Source organism: Haliaeetus albicilla, chromosome 5 (genome assembly GCF_947461875.1).
Source record: "Haliaeetus albicilla chromosome 5, bHalAlb1.1, whole genome shotgun sequence".
In the NCBI taxonomy this organism is placed as follows: domain Eukaryota; kingdom Metazoa; phylum Chordata; class Aves; order Accipitriformes; family Accipitridae; genus Haliaeetus; species Haliaeetus albicilla.
In genome coordinates, this window is record NC_091487.1 from 18,090,187 (window position 1) to 18,107,842 (window position 17,656).

The 17,656-nt window shown below is 43.9% G+C and overlaps 1 protein-coding gene across 2 annotated transcripts in view; it reads left to right on the forward strand.

Annotated features, from left to right (window-relative positions):
• ITPK1 (inositol-tetrakisphosphate 1-kinase) overlaps nucleotides 1–17,656 on the forward strand; it is a 158,644-nt gene that overhangs the window by 132,192 nt on the left and 8,796 nt on the right. For both annotated transcript variants that reach the window (XM_069783587.1, XM_069783588.1), the window contains exons 6-10: nucleotides 2,774–2,872; nucleotides 4,748–4,788; nucleotides 9,544–9,709; nucleotides 11,942–12,009; nucleotides 13,530–13,692. In XM_069783587.1, coding sequence (XP_069639688.1) covers nucleotides 2,774–2,872; nucleotides 4,748–4,788; nucleotides 9,544–9,709; nucleotides 11,942–12,009; nucleotides 13,530–13,692 — 537 coding nt within the window. The remainder of the gene's footprint in view (nucleotides 1–2,773; nucleotides 2,873–4,747; nucleotides 4,789–9,543; nucleotides 9,710–11,941; nucleotides 12,010–13,529; nucleotides 13,693–17,656) is intronic.

Below are 17,656 nucleotides of genomic sequence, written 5' to 3' on the forward strand. Positions count from 1 at the left end.
GCAGTGATGGTGGCTGAGGGTCCAGCGCCTGACCACAGCTCAGTAAGACCTGCTAAAGCAGCTTACCTCAGCAGGAGGAGAGGAGAGGGTTCAATGTACCGCTAGGTGTTTGTTGCACTTTGTAGATTGTATGGTGTAGTTCTATGCTGATGTAAAAGTATTGAGATTGACTCTCAACCATTGAATTACGTCTGTCCTGGACCTCAGTGCAGAGAGGGTGTGCTGAGAATGCTGTCACTCTGATAGCAGGAGCTTGGTGATGAGAGAAAGCTTCAGCATGTGTTTGCCACCCTGGGAAGGAGAGGATCATTGCTGGCAGCTGGAGTACTTTTTTTAAACCTACAGCTACCTTCAGAATCACAGTGTGTGCAATTAAACTCAGAGCAGCAGCTTTCTAGCTGTAGACCATACTGAAATCTTGTGGTGAGCGAGGGTTTGTTTGTCCTCAGGTCTGGCTGTGAATTGGTGGTCTGTTTTAGGGGCTTCCATGGGCTAGAATTGCATTCTTCGTGGAGAAAATGCAACTGCCGTGCAAAGTCAGCAGGAGCACTTTGAGATGCTAAGAGTCTTCTCTGCTACTTTTTGTTGATCCAGGTGGTCTTTCCTAAGTACAAAGTCAAAGAAATTATTGTTTGCCCCTTCCTTCATCTCCCCATGCAAGTGTCATGTAATTGGCAGGAATGCTGAATCCTCCCTGTGTCCCATTTCTGTTGGCATGGGAGAGAAATGGAGGGAAGTGAGATGGAACCATACATCCCTCTGCATCTGCACTCTGAAGGCAAAGTTATTTGTGAGCATTAAGCATATGGGTGGGAGAGCTGCCAAGCCAAAGTTGTTCCCCAAGTATCTGTAAACCAAATCTGATTCCTTAAATTCATCCAACTAAGGAACTTTTCACTCTGGCAAAGACTTGTAAATATTACAGTACCTGTCACTTTTGGATGCTTCTTTCTGTTTTCATAGCAGTGAACTGAAAGCTTTGAAGTCTGGGATGTTTTGTTTAGCTTTGTAGAGGTTGACCTCAAAGCATCAATCTTTCTGCTCCTTTTAGGATGTAGGAAAATAGTCTTTTCTTTTCACAGAAAACTTCTTGTAGCAACAGTATTGCTAATGGCCAGAGTTCTCAGATATTCTTGGAGCGTTGAAGCATGTATTGAGATACATACACCAAAATAGAGAGAGTTTTGCGTGTCTGTTATTTTCAGTAATTCAATTTTTTCTTCTGTGTGAGGGAACATTCATAAATGTATACTTATAATGAAGTAAAAAGCATTAATGTAAACAATGCTTATAAAGTGGTTTCAGGATGCATGGCACTCTCATAGTAGTATATAGTTAGTTTTGCTGGGGTTTTAGTTTACATGTACTTTTCAGTTTCTGCACCATCTGCGCAGCATAGCCTCCACCTGTTTGGATTCTCTGTGCTCACTGGGATAGATGTGGATGGTAATAACAGTCACATTTTGCTTATTTTCAAGACAAGTTGCTGGTTGATAGAAACTTGTGGCTTGAGTTTGCCAGATACAGTTGCTCCCACAATTTGTGGTCTCCAGTTGCTTCTTGGAGGAAGATGTCATGCTGTTTCTCTTGAAATAATTCTTAGAATTGAGTTTAGGCAGACCTGTTCTGAATTGCAGTTCAGTACTGCACAGCAAACTCAAGTTATAACTCATTTGTGACTCCAAAGTTAACCTGGCCACACCTAAAACTCCATGGAGGCAGTACTTTTAAGACTGTGCTCACTGAGGAGTTAAGTTGGATAGTTGCTCTTGCTTGAGTGATGTTCTTGCCTTGACTTTGTCAATGTGCACACAGCTTTTGTCTGAAAGTGTTTGGGCCTGCTGACCTGTCCCAGAGCCATGGCTGAAGCCAGTGTTCTCTTTGCACTTGAAATTGCAACCCAGCCTTCTTGAGCAGTGGAGATTTATGCTCAAGTACTTCGAGTCCTATAGCGCTTTCCCCCTTTCCTGCTGTATTCCTAGGAGAATCAAAGTTCTCCTACAGTGAACACAACATGAATCCTAGAGCAGTTCAACCCACTGAGTCACTAAGAGGGCTCGGTTTTGATTCCAGCCTTCCCGCAACCCGGTGTGAACAAGCACAAGCACTCTGGAGCAGACCTGCTCTGTTAAATTTTACCTTGGTTCTCTGGTGTTTTTTCTCTTTAACCAAAGTCCACTGAGCAGTCTTGCCAAGGTGTCTCAGCAGTGCTCTGACTGGCTTTGCCAGACCGAGTGAGCGCTGTTTTCATGGCAGAGAGGTCACAATAGACAGTGGGATGTGTTACATGGCTGGCACCCTGGCTGAAGTAAATCCACACTGGAACCTGCCACCTGAGGGGCCCTACAGTAATGATGGCTTTGTGAGACTGCCTACTCCAGCCATACTTGCTAACCGTTCAGTTTTTTGTAAAATTCTTTAGAAAATGATGCTTGAAGGCATAATGTTAAGAGCTAAGGTCACAATTGCTTTTCACCTCACTGGCTAAGTCTTGTGCAGCTGCATATTCCTAAGCGGGTGATCATTTTTGCTGCCTGTGAAAATGTGGGATTTATATTTCCATTTAGATATCTGAAAATTGGGCCTTTCATCTTCTGAAATGTTTCCAGAAACCCAAATTCAGGCCTGGCTCATAATCTTTCCGGTGCTTTAATATCAACTGTTAAAGTAAAGCTGACTATCACGAAGCAGTTAGTATGGAGAGAGCTGGTAATGATGCAGCTGAGAAGCTAAACCCCTCATCTCCATTTGAGTCTCTTTTTTTGTCTTGCAGATGAGAGGATCTGTTCACCGCCCTTTATGGAGCTGACAAGTGCCTGTGGAGAAGATACCTTGCAGCTTATAGAGAAGAATGGACTGGCATTCCCATTCAGTATGTACATGGGCTTTTCCTTAGTGCTTCTAGTTGGTTATGAATATTGCACATGCACCCCCCAATATGTAGGCAACACTGTGGGAGTGTAAGTTTCATTGCCAGAGTGTCAGGGATGTTAAAACCTTCCTGAAACAAATGCTCTGAAGTAGTCTACTTGGAATGTGGAACAAAACCCCTCCCTATCAGCTTTTACTTTGCCTTTTATTGAGCTTTCTTACTTTAAACACCTCGCTACAGTAAACATGCATTCCTGGGAAATGCTAATAGTTCTAGCAAAGTTAGCCTCTTGCCCTGAACTTGTGCAAGAAGTTTCTCCTGCCAGCTGCGTTCATTATTTTTCTTGAGAAAATCACTGCCTTGCTGACTCCCCCCTTTTTTTACCCACCCCTCCCTTTCCCTGGTACAGGCTACAAATACTATCTTAGAGGGTAGAAGGAAGAGTATAAGAATTACCGTAGATAGCAGGCTGCAAGGGCCCATAACCTCAAACAGCTGCTATGAACTGTTTGTGCTTTGTAGCAAATTTCATTGTGGGGCTTGTGCTTTAATTCATTCCTTTATTTGATTCCTTGCAGTATAAAGTGAGCAGAATTAGTTAGTTGGTGTTTGTTCGCTTGCTGCTTGCCTCATTTGTAAGGTTCAGAGGTAAAGTCGTGTAGAAAAAGCATGTTTTTCCCTCCCTGCCATCGCTCTCCCATATGAGGCAGGTCTCCTGAAGCTAGATTGTGAAGCAGTAATTTAAAGCCCACTGAATGGCTTTGACCCCCCTTCCTCACCCACGCACATTGTCCTCTCGATACAGGCTGGCTAGTGCTCAGTAGACAGCAGCATGGGCCATATATTCAGCAGGCCTGAATCAACCCCACTAAACGATGATGAAATTAAAAAATAACACCGAAAATTAATATAACATGGTACCGTGGGAGTGCTTTTTCTGCCTCCTCTCTCTCCTTTGCTTTTTTTTTTTTTCTTAAAAATGCTCCTGCTCTCCAGAGCATGTGTCTGTAAGACATCATGTACTACTTTCCAAAATTTCAAGTTACCAACTTACTTTGGACTCTAGTGCAGATCATCTGCCCTTCATAGCTGCCTGTTCTTTTGCCTGGCAATTTGACTCTTCCAACAACCCACAAAGAAATCTTGTCCTATCCACCCCCTCACTACTTGCAAGTTTTCATCTCCTCTGCTTAACACATAAATAATATCAGCTCTAGTCATCATCTAGCAGGAGCATGTTGTTTCTTTCCTCTTACTAGTTTTAGGATGGAGGTGAGAACCAGGGTATACAGAGCAGATAAGGAATATGAAGGAGAAAGAACTGCAGGGCTCTTTCTACTTTTTTTATTCCCCTTTATGGTTGCCTGCGAAAAATATGCTGTATCTTAGTTCTGTTCAGCCCATTCAGTTCCCTGCTCTTCCCCCAAAAGGAAGGAGGTAGGAAAAGAAGTTGGTTTCCACTGTGTCCCGGTTCCCTTGTTTTCAGGACAGTGGTGTTTTGTGGTACCTTTAAAGAAGCTCCAGCCTCAGGCAAAATCACAAACTTGTGAAATTGCCCTCTGAGTAGGCAGGATGGCAATACCAGTACTAGTACTAACTTCTTAGCTGATGCGTTGCACCTCTGTCCAGTCCTAATGATGACTTCTGCTTGCATCTTAGTTGCAGGGAGGAGTTGAGAGAGTAGGGCTTGGAGCAAGCCAAGCTTTGCAGTGATTGAGGACACTGTTCAAGCAGAGACTGTCACTGGTATCTGGTACAGTCAGTGCCTTGATCTGGTGAACTCCAGGGTTTGCACATGTGGGCGGCAATGGATTTACAAGAGTTTTGTGTGTCCTGTTTCAGTGGTGCATTGTTTTTTCTTTTTTATTTACCCAGTTTGTAAAACCAGAGTGGCCCATGGAACCAACTCTCATGAGGTGAGTTAAACTTTTGCAGTGTTATCCCCCTGCTTCCAGTCCCCCCATGGTGGTTTGGCTGGTGCTTTCCAATCCTGTAGTAGCCAGAATGAGCTCTATGCCCAGTTGACTTCCCTTCCCCTGCATCTCTCTCGTGTTTAATTACACCATTATTTTTTCAGATTTATCTGAAATGAAGTTAAATATGACTTTAACTTCTTGACATGGAAGTTTTTCTAGCAGTTTCTAGCTTCTATCATCTAGTTTCTTCTAGCAGTTTGTAGTCCCCAGGCAATTCTGCCTGCGAGGAATCTCCTTCAGCCTCTCCTTTGGTGGGAGGTCACACTTAAGTGATGTTTCCACCCCACCATGTTTCTCTTCCAACATGTATGTGGTACAGGTGAGAAATAGTTTTATGCTGTAGATGAAGCAGCTGGTTCCTCTCCTTGAGGGGAAATGAATAGCAAATAGAGGCAGTTTCCAGGCATGTTCAGTTGTAATAGCACGGTTGGAGCTGGGGTAGGAACAGGACTGGTAGAACTATCTGCCTTCCCTCCTTCCCATAAGGCAATTGCAGTTAAGCTGATTGTATATTCCTGGAAGGAGTGCATTCCCTATGAGCCTAGCTTCCTCTAAATTTAGGCAAGTTGAGTCCTGTTTTAATCCTTTTCCATTTGTGCTTCCTGCCTTCCTGCTTACCACAGCTCAGTTTTGAGAATCCAGCCCTCGCTGCTGGCTCTCCTCATGCCTGGCTTCCTTTGTTAACAATGTGGTCATCGGTCCAGGTTTCCCAGCTGCTCCTGAAACATGCAGTACATTGCTGCAGCATCTCTGAGAGCTGAAGGCCCTGAAGTAAAATGTAAATCTAGACGAGCAGAATGGCTATGGCTGAAACCTTGAGTGACCAGCACTTCCTTTTAAAAATGCAGCGAGATTTTTTCATGCAGGCCTTAGTCTGGATCATTTTACAAGCCGACAGACAGTCCTGTTAGTTTGCCAGAACAGCCACTATAGATTTTTGCTATCATTCCTGAGAACACTTGAGGACTGGACTGTTAATGAATTTAAGACTGCAGCTTCGCTGCTGATTTTCTTGTCAAGAGTTCCTCTGCAACTGCAACCTGACATGCATTGACCTTTCAGTGCTTGTCCAGTCAGGCTTGGACTTAGTTTCCCTGGTGAATCTTTCTTTGCTCTTCTTTCATACAGTGCAGACATACCTCAGCCTCCTGCCAGAATTCCATTTGCTGAGCAAAAATTAGACTAAAATACAGTTGTAGACTGCACTTTTATCACAGGAACTTATGGCTAGAGCCTAGGAGGACCCCTGGAAAAAAGCCTGAAGTCTTGCGTGGTACTTTACATAGTTAGTAGTAGTAGTCACTTTTGGAATTGCTGAGTTCTCAGGAGTGGTCCAAAAGTGTATTTATGATCAGAGAGGAACTGTCTTGTAATTGCTATTTTGTGTCAATAATGGCAAGGAAAGCATAGAATAAATACTATAAATACTCTGCTTACAGTACAGTCCATTTAAAAGATGGAGCATAGGTCTAGAAGCAAGAAATTGTTGCGTGTTTTATTAATGACTCCTCCTTTGGCTTTTGCTAAATTGCTCCATTTTTCTGTAGAGATATTGCCACTGCAGAGCTGACACTGGAACTAGAACACAGCCTGACCAGAAGCCTGCTTTTCTTCCTAAGATGACTATTCAGAAAGTTCAAGTATTGGCTAACAGGGACAGGTGAAGGTGCAGGCTTGAGTTTGGGTTTGGTGCCAACCAAGGCTGGCAGACTCTGCATTTTGCAGTGAAAACACAAGCTAGTCAAGCCAAGGTGCTGTTAGTTAGTCTTCTTGTGGTGTCCCACAGTTCTACATGGCCTCTACACTAGAAGTTGCAGCGGCCAGCTCAGCACTTGAAGCTCACTTTGCCAGGACCGTTTGTTAGACTTGAACAGAGGTGATACCTGAAGGTTGTCCTTCCCAGCTGCCAGCAGGTCAGAACGTAACTGACATTTGGTAAAGCTGCAGTGAGACATCACTGAGACCCATAACCTGAAGAAATGTGTCCAAAATGACTCTTTTTCTAAGTGTTGAGCAGATAGGAATGAAAAGGCATAGAATCGCTGTGATTTTTGAGACTTAATTCCTTAAGGACATTGTCAGTAAAAATTCTTCGTGCCAAATGTTTTGTTTTGCCTTCAAAAGAGCTCTGCATTTATAATGAGGAATGCTATTTTGAAATTATGATATAAAGTATTGTTCCCATGTTACTGCCAGACACAGCAGGTCTGTGCTAGATGACAAAGAGCAAGTGCACCCTGCAAGCGAATTCTTGGAGCTGTATTCATGCATGCTAAAAACTATGAGACATCTCAGTGAAACAGCATAATGCAACACCATGGGAGTTACATGGGTTGTGTGCTAGTCCATGGGGCTCTCATCACAAAGCTTTGCAGAAGAGAGGTTTCACGTGGTTTCCAGTAGCCTAGATCAGTTCTATGCTGAGAAGATAAACTCTCTGGGTTTCCACACTTCTTAAATAGGATGATAAGTACCTGCTTATCTTATGTTTGTTTCTGGGGATTAATTAACTAATATTTGAAGAGAACACTATAGGAACAGCACAGTTCTTGCCAGTATGATGGTGTAGATACTACAATGCCAACAGTCTACGCAGGAGGAGGAAGAGAGCAGTGTTTCTTGCCACCAGTGAGAGACAAATGAGGTATGATGTTGTTGCTGTGAATCATCTTGATAGATGATTCTGCTGGTTAGAGTAGGTTTCTTGCACAGGTTGTTACGACTCACAAATCCACTCTGTGCTGTCAGATAGATAGCAGCTGGTATAATAGAAACAGAGTAAGAATATCAGCTGCAAGTTGGTGTTGAATGCACGCGTTGACTTAAACTCAGAAAATGTTAATCTACTGAGTCATTGTGCATGCATGCAGACAATTATGTGATCTAATGTGGTCTACCAGATAAGGAAGAATAAGGACAAAAATGTGCTCAGACTTTTAACTATGAATATGTCATCACTACATCATTTACCATGGCTGTGTTTTTGAACAACAAAGCCTATTATAGTTACTGTTTTTATTACAGGAATAAACTAAGGTGTTAGCAAAAATTCAGTCTGAAAGTACAGCGTACATCAAATGAGCAGCTGATCACATATAATATATGAGAAAGAGCACAAAGTGGTAAAGTTTCTTTGTAAAATCCTTCCAGTGACCCTGACTTCACTAAGATACAGCTAATCTCAGAAAGTGTGAAAACTGACAGGAAGCATATGGAAAGAGCAAGCAAGCAGTATAACTCATCTGCACCATGCTGAGGCAGGAAACTCCAGTTCTGTTCTGTATATAGCTGTGGAGTCACTGTGGGACCCAGAGGAGTTCTCTTAGCCTCTCTGGGCTGTCTTGCATCCCGAGTAAAACAGTAGGCCCAAGCAGGCCAGTAAGAAAATATTAACAGGCATACGAAAAAACTTGTGTTTCAGAGCTTAGGAACTTTTCTGGTAACTGTTGTGCATCCTGGACTGACTGAGGTAGGCAGCAGGCTGTTGTTATGGTTAGCTGTTGTCTTCAAGGTTCTTCAGAGGGGGAAGGTGCTCTAAGCAATGCAACCCTACCTGTGGGAGGGAGTTTTGCCCACAGGAAAGGAAGATAAAATGTATGTCAGATTCTCTGGCCTTGAACAGTCCTTCCTCATATTCACCTGACTACTAACATGCCCTACTGCCACTGTGGATAACAAGGCCTAGCATCACTGGACTAATGAAGAGAGGTCAGTATTCAGATAACTAGAGCATAGCTTTTCCAGGGCTTTGAGGATGGAGATCAAACCTAAGTTATCCTCGCTGCTGTGTAGGGGCACACTGGTATAAAGTAATTTCATCACCTCTGCCAGAATGGTGCTTGCTGCTGGTTCTGTGTAGGAGGCATGGTAGCATCCATACTCCAGCAACAAACCTGCAAAATGGGCCACCACAGTTATGATAATTATATATGCATATAAGCATGGTAATGGAGGGATTGATGGAAAGAGCAGTGTAACATGTGCCGAAGATATGTTGGCTCATCAGAGTACTTCTTTGCACCTACCAGCATTGCTTCCATGCTGTTTGAGGCAGTTGTTCATCATTCAGGCCCTATAAATGCCTTTCTTCTTGGCATATTTGTCCCAGTCCCTTCAAGAGGGCTATCTAATTGGAGGAATGGGGTGAAACCAAGCCAAGAAAATCATTATGCTGGCATTTGCTAGCAATAAGAACTACTGAAGTCTGAAAAAAGGTCTCTGATGATGTGGGTGAAACCCTGGTGCTTAGGCCATTGTGACTGGACTCAACCAAGCCATGGGATGTAGAGCTGTGGGGAAGAACTCGTATAGTTAGTACACAGAGCTGTTCCTTCTGTTGTTCTCATGATACATGTTTGTATTTAATACAAACTTTGTCATCTGTGTTGGTCAAATGTTCTACCCTTTTGTAGTACATGCAGTTGCAGTAGCTTCCCAACTAAAAGCAGCAAATGAAATTGCAAAGAGCTGAGAAGAAAATATTGATTGAAAATGAAAGCTGCACTGGCAGTAGTGTTTGGAGAGTTGTGCAACAGTGAAATGAAACGTAATGAAATAGGACTAGCTGCCGAGCAGGAATTCACATGTGGTCAATCTATATCCATCAGTAGATGTTCCCTCTCACTGCTAGTCAGGTGATGGGTAAGCATGAAATCATTGAAAGACTTGCGCACAACTGTGTATGCGTGTTTCCAGATGGCGATCATCTTCAACCAGGAGGGCCTGAAAGCTGTTCGCCCCCCTTGCGTCATTCAGAGCTTCATCAATCACAACGCCGTGCTATATAAAGTCTTCGTGGTCGGGGAATCCTATACAGTGGTGAAAAGACCATCTTTAAAGAACTTCTCTGCAGGAATCTCAGGTACGTTGTGCCGATTTAAAAGGAAATGTCAGTTCTCGGAGCCTTGGTAGCAAACAGCTCAAAAGAAAAATATCTTTGAGAAGGCTGCTGAAGTGAAGGCAGCTGTTTCTTACATACTGTGTTTCCTCTTCTGTATTATTTCAATAGGAAGGGAGATAACTCATCTGCTCTGGAATACATACGAATGACATTTGTATAGTAAATATTTATGCAATGGTAACCTGAGTCTTACCTGTTAGAAACAGTGTTTTATGTCATGTGGAAAGGGGGAAAAGGAGAGAAATTCTCTCATTTCACAGCAAGTTCATGTGTCATTTGTTCCAGAGTTTGTTTATAAATGTGCTTTGGAGAGAATTTCCTGGATTCCATCATTTCAGAACTTCCTCTCCCTATTTTTACCTTGGTTATGTATGTGTGTTTAAATGAAAGATCACTTGTGCTCTCCCCTAAATGAACCTCTCTGTTCATGTGAGGCCTGGTGTTGTAAACTTTGGTGGGAAGTGTCCTTTGGTTTGTAGATACCAGCTGTGTTGGGGGGAAGGAGGAATGGATTTATCAGTGACAGCAGTGATCCTCCTATATGTCACTAGAAAGTAGCACTTGAAGAGTTTTCATTAAAAATTACTTAAATTTCCTTAATGGAAAAGCTCCTTTCCAGAGAACTGCATTGTGTCGTCCATCAGAAGCAAAAAGGAATTAGCAGTGCATGGATAGAAGCATGATCTGCCTGCAACAATCCAGGAGGTGGGGATGGGAGGGGAGAAGGTATCAAACTAAAGGAGGTGAATGAACAAGTACCAGTTTCTTGTCACTTTTCTTAGTTTCCGCTGATCTTAATATGTCTGGGTATGCTAACCATTGCGTTCTGCACACAAATATGTATTTTGTTAGTATATGTATAGTAGGATCCTGGTAAAAGTTCTTGTCTGTAGGTATGTATGCCTGTATTTACATTTAGATCTGCTCTATGTCCTGATCAAATTAAGTAGGCCAGAATCTGTGTTCATATAAACTATTAGGACAAATTAGGACAAACTATAGTTGGTCTATACTTTTGCTGGAAGGGAACGTTTTAAGGCATCTTTCTAAAAATGCCTTAGCTAATGTCTCATCTGTTAGTGTAAGACTTGAAAGTTGTCTGAAAGCCCACATAAAAATAAATTTTGTGGGCAGATGAGGCTAAGTGTCTGGCTTTCTTACCCTCATCAGGAGAATTTAAGGGGGCCATGCTACAGGCAGCTGACTAGGCAGATCTGACGATTAAGCAGATCTGGTGGCTCTGAGGCACTCCAGCAGCTGACTGTCTGAAAGTACAGGGCCTTTCTAAATGAGAGGAAAGGAAGGAAGAGTATATGGTGGTGTCAGACTGCAGCGTGGGTTTGGGTTTACTTTTCACAGCTCCCCCAACTTTATTGTATGTGGCCCTGTGTCTGCTCTTAAATGTCCACTTAGAGAGCCCAGCTCAGCATAAATACTCTGTTGCTGGTGCCACCTGCCTGCTGAGACTTTGGTCTGGGTGTTCCCATGCGGATTGTCTGTATGATGCCATCACTCTGCTGCGGTGGGAGTCCCAAGGGGAGAGTTGTGGCGGATTTCTCCCGGCCAGTAAAACCTCCAGCACAGAGAGAGCGGGAGGGGAGGTGCCGGTACAGTTCTCCCCGTGGTTTCCACTGTGGTACTTCAGTGGCTTCTGTCACCTCAGGGTGTCTCCTGCATTCCTGTGGTGCCTCCAAAAGGAAGGCAGGCCCCGACCGTGAAATTTACTGCTTTCCTCCATGGTGACAGTGCCCTGCCCAGGTTCACAGGGATCTCAGCGTACCCTGGGTGCTATCAATCTACTGCCTGCAGTGAATGCGGCTCCTCCCTTCCCATTGGAACCGTCACTTCGAGTATAGCAAATTAGTAGAAATTAACGTCATTATCTTACTGAACGTAGTTAATTGGCTCTGGTGAAGGAAAGGAAACCAGTTTCTATTAACCCTGTGCAGGTCTATCCCTTTGTGGTGCGAGGTCCAAAACCCGCGGGTGACCGGGCCGTGGGTCCCTGCCTGCGCAGACAGCTAAGTGCCAGCAGCAGGAGAGGCGCTGCGGGTGGGCCGGGGGGCCGGGGACTGCCCGGTAGGGACCGAGGCTGCATTCCCGGGGCTGCAGTGCCATCTGCTGTTCCTCGCACTGATCCTTTGGAAATTAACATCTGATACAAAGTTATTTACAACCTGCTTTTAATTCCAGACAGAGAATCAATATTTTTCAACAGCCACAATGTTTCAAAACCAGAATCCTCATCTGTCTTAACAGCAGTAAGTACACTTGGTCTTTTTTTCTCTAGCGCGGCTGGAAAACTGTTTAGTCCTTTCTTATCGAAGCGTTATCAGCTAGTGACTCTCCTTCACAAGTTGTCTGCTTCTGTGTTGCAGGCTGAGGTCTGTTTGGTACAAGGAACCAGCATGACTGTGTCCCCCTCTGGTTTTCCTTACCGAGCTCCGGTGAGGAAGCACTGATGCAGCAGGGCTGTGCTGCTTGCCAGGCCTAAACTCCCCAGAGCTAATCTAGGCAAAGGGGGAAGAAGGAGATTCTGAATGCAAATACCTGGCCTTTTCCTGTCCAGAGAGCTTAATAAGTATAAATCATCTTTCTGGGACTCAGTTCTGTGAGAAAAGACAAATGGTGAAAATTCAAGCAGAGAAATGGTGTTGGGTAGGGCCACAGAGAGCCAGTAGCTGTCTGCGGTGTGAGCGAGCCAGTAGCTGTCTGCGGTGTGAGCAAGCCTGAGCTGTGACCACGGGACCATTTGTGGGTGTCTTCCAAGTCCAGCAGTGCCAGCACACTGCACAGTTTCATGCTTGCATTACCAGTCCTTTAAATAAGCTTTGCACATATGAATCCTAACAAGTTCTTGGGCACTCAACTTCTGAGGAAGTCACTTTACAGGACTGGGTCCTTTCAATCTCTGAGTCTCCAGATTCTTTTCTGTTTCACAAGCTCTATTGGGGAGTAGTTTCATAGTCGACAATGATTAAATTTTAAGTTGTGTGCAACACTGGTAGGCATGCTAACTATTAAAACTGTAATTGTGCTAGTCATAAATCCCTTTATGGCTAAATTTACTTTGAAACAGAGTATATGCCTCTGTGGTTTACCTGTCATCTCTCACATACACGTACGTATTCCGTACACGCTTCTGTAGGCATAACAGCATACTTCTGCTTTGTAACGTGTTGTTTAGAAAGTGAAGAAAATTACATCTTCCAGTCATAAGTAACCTGAGTTGCTCATTGTAATAAATATTTATAGAATAATTTATATATGAAATCCCACATAAAAGATAGCCCCTTTGAATTAGCGTCTGCCCTGATGATATCAGCTGAGTTGTATTATATGGCTCAGATTAAACTAACAGCATGTCTTATCAGCCCATTAGCATAGGCCTTAATCTACATTGAAAAAACAGAATGTTATCCAGGATATTTTCAGCACAGGGTTAAACGTGCCAGCTGTATTTGGTTTTTTAAGGTGTAGATCTAGTACTTAAATTATTAAGTCTGATTCTCCATTCATTCCTACACTGCTGTCTCTTGAGGAGCTGCACCAGTATAAAGAGGAAGAACTAGGTGCTTTAGAGCAGGTGAACTTCCAATATAGGAAGGATTCTGAATTATGAAAGCAGTTTCTCTTTGGTGTCTTTCTCTGTTTCATGCCACTGGTTCTCTGCAATTAGATTTGGTGGATATGCACCTGGAAACCTCTGAAAAATCAATCAATCTTTCCACTAAAAAGACTGTTTCAGAGTCCCTTAGTAATGTGTCTTTTTCCACTATAGCTGGATAAAATCGAAGGAGTATTTGAGCGGCCAAACGACGACGTCATCCGGGAAATCTCTAAGGCGCTGCGACAAGCTCTGGGAGTTTCCCTCTTTGGAATTGATATCATCATTAACAATCAGACTGGGCAGCATGCGGTCATTGATATAAATGCATTCCCAGGTGAGAAAGGCCTTTCCACTCATGCTTTGTGGAAACTGTGCAGCGCGTGCTTAGTGTGAAGTTCTACTGCTGGTGTCTCCCATCATTGCTTCCCAGGTCGGGGACAGGAGAGCAGCAGCCAAATTGTTCTGAGATCGGACACTGTTCAATCTGGGAAGGGCAGAACCCTAATCTAGACAAGGAATGTGCTACTGAAATATTGGCTCTTAGGAGATATGGTCAAATTTTAGTGGCCAGCTGTAACATGGCTGTCATGCCCTTCTCTGCAAAGGGATGCCCAGGAAATGAAGCATGGGATGGTGTGCTGGGACCTGGCCTTGCTGGGCCTGTCCTTCATTCTGAAGATGAAAATAATAATAATAAATTCTATTTTAGGAGAGCCTTTTAAGATTTCTATTTTTCCAGACTCTGTGCCATTAAAAGTGTTGAGGGGGTGGAAGCAGCAAACTGTTCCCTTGAAAATCTCTTCCTGTGCAAATTGATTCCCCAGACATTTGTGCACAAAAGCAACAACACCAGGAGTCTGAAGATGATAAAATTGTAGGGGCACAGAAGTTGCTGTAAAGAGTTAAATATCGTTGCAGGTTCTCATAAGTGCATCCTGGAGTAAAACAATAGAATAGAGCATGTGAAAATGGGTAAATTTGTCCTCCACTGTTTTTAGTGCAACATACATCTTGGAAACAACTAAACAAGCTCCTTGACCACTGGAATTGTTAAAAGGAGTAAGTGGAGGCAATAATGGTCTGACATTTGTGCTAAATTCAGTAGCCTAACACAGGAAAAGAATACATCATCTGATTTGATGCTGTTTTGCATGGGCTTTTTCTCTTTGAGAATCAACTCTCACTACCTGAATAGTGATGTTTGTTTCCAGAGACATACACACGCTGTTAGATAGTTTGTTTAACCTGTCATTGAAGACTTTGAGTTTTCAATATGGCTGCAATATCTTTACATCTAGAGATCTTGCCCTGAGCCCCCAGTCTTCATAATCTTTCAGTTCAGGTCCTCAGTGCCACTACTGCCCTGGAATGCCTTGCCTGTCTGTCTCTACAGTGACTGGCTTTTAAAATTCCAGCCCTGCTATTCTCAGGTCACTTTGGAGCTTGGTTCTACCATATGGTGTTGATGCAATCTGCAGACCTATGAAAACAGTCTTCTGCCAAGAGCAGTGAAACAACCTAAATTGGGTGTCAGATGGAACCATATACCTTTTATAAATGGGATTATATTTCAGACACTGGGTCTTGAAGTCGGTGATGCAAAACATTCTTTTGCAGTCCTGCCTCCTGCATTTTGGTTTGGTGTTTTGGGTTTTTTGTTTTTTTCAAGTATTGTTTTGGATTTGGTACTTTGCACAGACTGAAATTCCCCTTTTCTTGAAATGTTGAAAAGTCCAGATTGGGGAACAACTAGTGGCAAACTGAACTATTTAAAGAGAAGTCTTCTTGTTGTGGCAGAAGTTCGCAGAACTGCCTTGAGCCTCATGGTCTGCTGTACTTCCACCCTAAGGCAATAGTTTTCGATATTCAGCCCAAGTCCTGTGTTTCAGTCTGCACAGTAATTGGTCTTTGAAGAGACATTGAATTAATAGAGTGGTTTAGTCCTTGCAGGATGTCTACATTGTGTCTCGCGCAGGATTTTTTTGGTGGTGAACGTGTGGGTAGTGAAGGTGGCTACTGGCTTTATCACCACGGGATAGGTTGAATACCAGTTGGAGAAGTCTAGAGGATAGCAGCAGGGACCAGACTCACAGAAGAGAGAAGGCTGGGAGTAGACAAAACCACCTTCAAATTTGTAAAAGGTAGCAGAACTGAGAGAGATGAGCTGCTCTCAAGGGCTGCTGAGGTCGTAGATGAAGCAATGGGGTAAAATACAACAGAAGAAAAGTTACATTTCAACACAGAATACTCTGTTGCCCAAAACCATGTTCAGCTCAGGCAGCTGCATTTCCCTCCAAGGGCCAGTATGATTAAAGGCTGAGTAGCTTCAAGGGCTGGCTTCACTGATGGAGCCAGTACCTTGCTAATGAGAAGTTCAAATTCAGCCCTGCTCAAAAGAGTCACTGATGGGCTGCATCAGCAGTGGGATCTCACTGTTCCTGGCTCAGCGCAGACCCAGGAGGCAGCTTTCCCTTGCTCCTCTTCCTCAAGTCATCCTATCCTGCAAGAGTTAGAGTAGAGCCAAAGTGGAGCCAAGCTGGACGCCTGAGGGACCTGCTACATTATCTCCGCACCACTGCTTTGGGGAAGGGAGGGGAAGAGGTGCCCTTTAAGGAGCATTCACAGCCTCTTTCATGGAGCTCAAGCTACGGCCTAGGGCCAGGCCTGACCAACTGCCCAGAGGCTTGGCTTCCTCGTGTGCTTTTTTGTTTACGAGGCTTGAAGCTCATTTGAACCTGCCACTCCATGCATGTCATCTTGAAATTAGTGTAATGTCAGAATTGAGAGCAGATGCACCTGTAGGAGGATGTTGTCTGTTATCTGCTCCATTAGCACCAGCAACTCTTTAAAGAGATTTTAAAGATAAATGTCTGAAAGGCCTATTGTGTCTCCTGTGCTGTGGGAAGCCACCAGGACTATATTTAGCAGTGGTTACCAGCTGAGATCTTTAATGGTAGGCACAGTCACTAGCATGTGGGTTTTATGTTTGTCTGACATTAGGTAATTGAGAGAAAAGGCTCAGCATAGCCTGCTGTCCTGTGGCCGTGGCTGCGTGCACCCAGCCTGAGCAGCAGCTTGTGTGCCTGTTCTGCAGCCTGTCACCAGTATAGGTGAACTGCTGGTTCTGTGTGCATATATGTGGTAGCTGGAAGCATCAGATCTGAACATGCACTTTGTATGTGTAAATATGCTGCCACAAATGCAGGACATAGGTCCGTTTCTGCCCAGGGAAAGAGGCAGAAAAGCAGAGAGTGTGCCAGATCAGGGAGAGTCTTCTAAAAATCAGGCAGATAGCATCTCTAATGCTAGCTTAAAAATGCTTGTAGGCACTTTTTGACTCCACAAAGCTCAGGGAGGCAGGTGCTTGTTTTCAGATGCCTTGCTGTGTGGATACCCTTCCTATCCCTGCTCAGCCAGAGGACTCTGGAGACTGTTTTCAACATAGCAAAATTCAGGCCTCTTCTAGACAGGCATTTCCAAAATGGTTTCAGTGGGCAGTGCTAGGATAGTACCTGCTGGAGCATGATTCATGCAACTTGTGCTTTGAGGTGTGCAAAACTTATATCCTCCCACTGATTCCTTGTGTGACATGAACCCTGAATTCACTGCCAGTAGTTTCTGAGGGTGTAATTTATTCTGCCCTTGATTTTGATATCATCACAGCATGGTAATGTCCCACAACTGCCTTTTTTGAGAGGCCTGCAGCAGCAGCCAGTGAACAGAGCAAGGCAATATCCACAGAGCTGGCAGCCTTCCCCAGGCATCCTGTGGGGACCAGAGCTGAGACACCCTGGTTCTCTTCCTCCCTTCCTCGTATTTCTTTTTTAGAAGTGTGTGAAGTTTCTTCTGAGTGACAAGGCAGAATTACTTGGGCCTTTCCACCCAGTGTGCAGAGGGCTTGCACAGACAAAGCCTGCCGGATACATACAGCTTCCTTACACTGTAACATCTGCTGATTTCAGGACTGAATAACTGGCCATCTTATTCCCATTAAATATTTAAAGTAACTTCTTTGTGAGTTTGCCAGGTGCCCTCAAACAAGGCTGGTTTGTTTTCAGTGAGCAGACACGAAACACTCTAGGGTACTATGGATCTCCTCTGTGAATATTAAAGCTGTTACTATGGAGATGGCTTATTCCCAGTGTGTTTGAAGCACTCTGAGTAGATTTGAAGGCTAATCCCAGGGCTTTTACATAAGCAAGAAAGCGTAACAAGCACCTCTGTCAAAGAGGTGGAGATCTTGTTCTGGCTCCCGTGACTGGCCATAAAGGTCCTAGTTGCCCCCTGTCGACCAATGG